We start from the raw sequence: 3,926 nt of genomic DNA on the forward strand, positions 1-3,926 counted from the left end.
TAAAGGACATCATTATAGTATCATGTTTTTCATTTCTAATTTCCCCGTTTGCTGTATTTTTTTTTGTAGTTTCCATCTGTCTATCCAAGTTCTTCATCTGTACATATATGTTGTCTACCTTTTCCACTAGGTACTTTAAAGTCTTAATCATAGCTATTTTTACATCCCTGTTTCATAATTTCAAAAGCCGAACATTTCTGGAGCTGGCCCTGTTGATTCTTTTAACTCTTCATGATAGGTCATTTTTGTCTTGTATTTTGTGTCTCATTTTTTAAAATTGAATTTTGGACATTGTATATAAAAAATGCTGAAGTCCTAGGTAGACAGTATTTATATTCTGAACAGAGCAGGCCTCTTCTGTCAGCCCATAGTGTTGGGAGTTGCATCAATCTAGTCAGGAGTTGGGCTGGCTTTGGTTTTTGTTTGTAGCTATTGATATTTCAGTACACCACTGGACTTCAAATTCCTGGAGTGCTGGATTGCCATTGCCTCGTGCTTTGTGGGGGGCCTAGGACTCCAAAGTGTTTTTCTCAGTGCACCTGTTCCACCCTCTGCAGGTGCTACATCCCTGAGATACAGTGGATGCTTCTCTCTCTGTCCTTTCTCCTCCCCCAGTGGTAGATTGCTGTTTCTTGTTATTCATTACAAGGCTCCTGTTTGGAACAGAGTGATTTCTTGTATCTCATGCTCTACTCTCAGTGATAGGCAGGCCTGATGTACCTTTACCTCAGGTGGAACTTTCTCAATACTTCCACCCCACCTCCCATGGAAGCTGAACTTTGCCTTTTATCAATGCTAAGTCCTCGGTATAGTGAGTTTTCTATCCCATCCCCAACAGCAGATGGCTTTTGCTTCTATGTCCTCTAGCAATGGTGACATTTTTCTGATATATGCCAAGGAGGGTTTCTTTCCTTTCTCCTAGACACGGATGGCTTTTACCTCAAATGAGAAAAGAGTCCACGATTCTGACATACAGTTAATCACAACCTGCATTCCTATACCAGTGAGGAAGGCTCTTTTAGGTCTCCCACCCTCTTGCTTTCTCATGAGTACCCAACAGATGCCTGTATATCTCTTCTTTTCTATCAGGCTTGCAGAGATTCTAATGTGTTAGCTCTTACCAAGCCTTTTAGAATTGGTTTAAAATCCAGTTGTTTTTTTCTTATGCAAGTTTTGTTGGCCATCTCTTCATCCTGTGCTTTGACAAATGTGAAAGAGTTGTCTCTCCTCAGAGGGACTTTTCATACTTTGAAATTCAGTTCACTTGGTTGCTTTGCAACCTCAGCTCTCTGATGAACTAAAAAAAAATATGATTTTGTAGGTTTTCTAATATTTATGTTGAGGGATAGTGATGCTCTCTTCTGGCTTTGAACTTGCTAAATGTTACCAGAACTCCAGAGTTGAGTGTCTAACTGGACCATGTTGTTCTCTTTCTTTAAATGTCTTTTCCCAGTTCCCCTTTGCCTTAAAGGTGAGCCCTAACCCACTAGCCTGTCCTGCCAGGACCTTTGAGATCTGGCCCATATCCATCTCGCCAAGCCTCAACTTGCACTCCAGATATAGGGACCTTGATAGTTAATATCTAAGCAAATCCTAAATGTTGTAGAAGAAATTCTCTATTTGTGGTTTTTATTTTTCAGTGCCTGAGAATCACCTTCAACCCTTTGAATGTTTACTCCTTCTAACATGCTTTAGGGTTTCATTTATTTATATTTTTTGTTTATTTAAGCATCAACTGTGGTTTTATGTAAGCTACATAAGTTTATGTAATTGAAGAAGGATAGATCTAACAAATGAAAAGCTATTTACAAATTAGTTCAATTATTGATGCTGTTGCTCTTGGAACTGATGAAGATTGACAAAGAAAATAAAATTGTTCCCAAGTAGGTCTTAACATCCTCATCTTTATCTGCCAAATTGTGTAGGAAATAAGAGGCAGGTGTGCTAGTTATTGGTTCATTGTTTCACAACCACTGTGTCTTGGTTGTTGTGCCAGATATTGACTATCTCATAAGTGGGTCATCTTCTACCACTAGCAGCCTCCACCCTTAATTTGAGGGTGCTGTATAAAAATCTTTTCTGTATGTGCCACGGCATGAAAAATGTTGGGAAGTGCTGGACTGATGATTTCCTACACACACCAAAAAAAGTTGGGAAGAAAGTAGTTGCAGGGTATTAGTAATAATTATAATTAATACCTATCTGATGGTGACTGTATGCCAGGAGTTTGCAAAACACTACCTTTGTCCGCGTTTCATGCTCAGACCAGTCCTACAAGGTAGTTGCAATCATCTAGGGCACTTACCCAAGGTCATATAGTTATAAAGTGGCAAAGCTGGGGCATAAAGTCAGGTTAGAAAATCCTACCTATTTAACCATTATGGCTTATTCCCTACATTATTAAATTATCTGCAGTAGAAATGGTTCATTATTTTTTCTCTCATCTTTTTCTTCTATTTGAGCTTGGGGCACTTGCACATAGGAAGTTGTTTTTCATTGCCACATTAATTGATTCTTCTAATAGATGAATTGTTGGAAAATGACCTATTTGAATTTTTTTTAAATGTTATGGGGAAAAAAATAGGTGCCTATAATTAACTGAGGTTTTGTGAGCACTGAAGAAGGAATTAACACCCAACAATAATAGCTATTATCACACTGAATGGAAAACATATTAAAATATGCATGATACAGAGTAGAAGTGTGATTGCCCAGGGTTCATGAAGTTCTCAAGTTGAGACATGTAGATTTTCTTGATTCATTCATGAAGTGCCAGAAATGTCAGAGAGCAAACAGGTCCCTTGGTGCTGAAGTCATTCATTAGAGATTAAATTTCACTACTAGGGTAATCTGAAAGCATCACAAGTCCTCATGACCTTAAAGAGAATTCTGAATGTTCAGTAATATTCTTTTATCACCTTTCACGTGGTATAGGATGCTGAGATACTCTCTAAGCCCCAGGACAGGAGAAGTCTCTTGCTACCGTTTTGACTTTAGTTTGTAATATAATGAATGCTTTGTTTGGAATTAAGAATATTTATATTTGCTCTTTTCTCCATTCTAGGTCGGTGATGTAGTAGAAGTACAGGCAGATGAAACTTTTCCCTGTGATCTTATTCTTCTATCATCCTGCACTAGTGATGGAACCTGTTATGTTACTACAGCCAGTCTTGATGGGGAATCCAATTGCAAGGTAATGAAGAGTAAACCTCGCTTATACATTTTAAGCTCAGAATAGTTCATCAATAAATACTCCTTCCCACTCCCCTAATCTTTTATCTTATTTTATCTTATTTGTGTACATTTTGTATTTGAAGACAGCTTTTATGTAGTTATCCTTGAACTTCTAAGAAAATTCTCAACTTTGGGGAAAGGGGTGGTATTAGGTGAAGAAAATCCATGTCCCAAGTAAAAGCCACCATATTTATATATATATATTATTGATTTCAGAGAGAGATAGAGACATCAATGATGAGAGAGAATCATTGATCGGCTGCCTCCTACACGCCTCACACGGGATCGAATACACAACCCAGGCATGTGCCCTGACTGGGAATTGAATCATGACCTCCTGGATCATACGTTGATGCTCAACCACTAGGCCATGCCAGCCGGGCACCACCACAAGCAGTTAGTAGTATATAAAAATATTGATATAACCCACTTAATATTTTATTGAGGCTTTTTAAAATGAGAGTAATCATAGGCTGAAAGTATCTACACTAATAAAAGACAAACATGCAAATTGACCATACCCTCACTACACCTTAAGCCTGGCCCACCAACCAATCAGAGTGAGTATATGCAAATTAACCCAACCAAGATGTCAGCCGACATCCACGGAGCTAGAGCAAGCAGGAGGCTTGGTTGCCCCAATGATGGAGGAAGAAGGGGACAAAGGAGTGATGAGGGAGGAAAGTAAACAA

The 3,926-nt window shown here is 38.6% G+C and overlaps 1 protein-coding gene across 1 annotated transcript in view; it reads left to right on the forward strand.

Annotated features, from left to right (window-relative positions):
* The window catches only part of LOC102756873 (phospholipid-transporting ATPase 11C), a 144,266-nt gene that overhangs the window by 131,949 nt on the left and 8,391 nt on the right, over positions 1 to 3,926 (forward strand). The window contains exon 6 of the mRNA XM_006766213.1: positions 3,065 to 3,193. Within this exon, the coding sequence (XP_006766276.1) occupies positions 3,065 to 3,193 (129 nt within the window). The remainder of the gene's footprint in view (positions 1 to 3,064; positions 3,194 to 3,926) is intronic.

This window comes from Myotis davidii, unplaced genomic scaffold (assembly GCF_000327345.1).
Source record: "Myotis davidii unplaced genomic scaffold, ASM32734v1 scaffold460, whole genome shotgun sequence".
NCBI classification, from domain to species: domain Eukaryota; kingdom Metazoa; phylum Chordata; class Mammalia; order Chiroptera; family Vespertilionidae; genus Myotis; species Myotis davidii.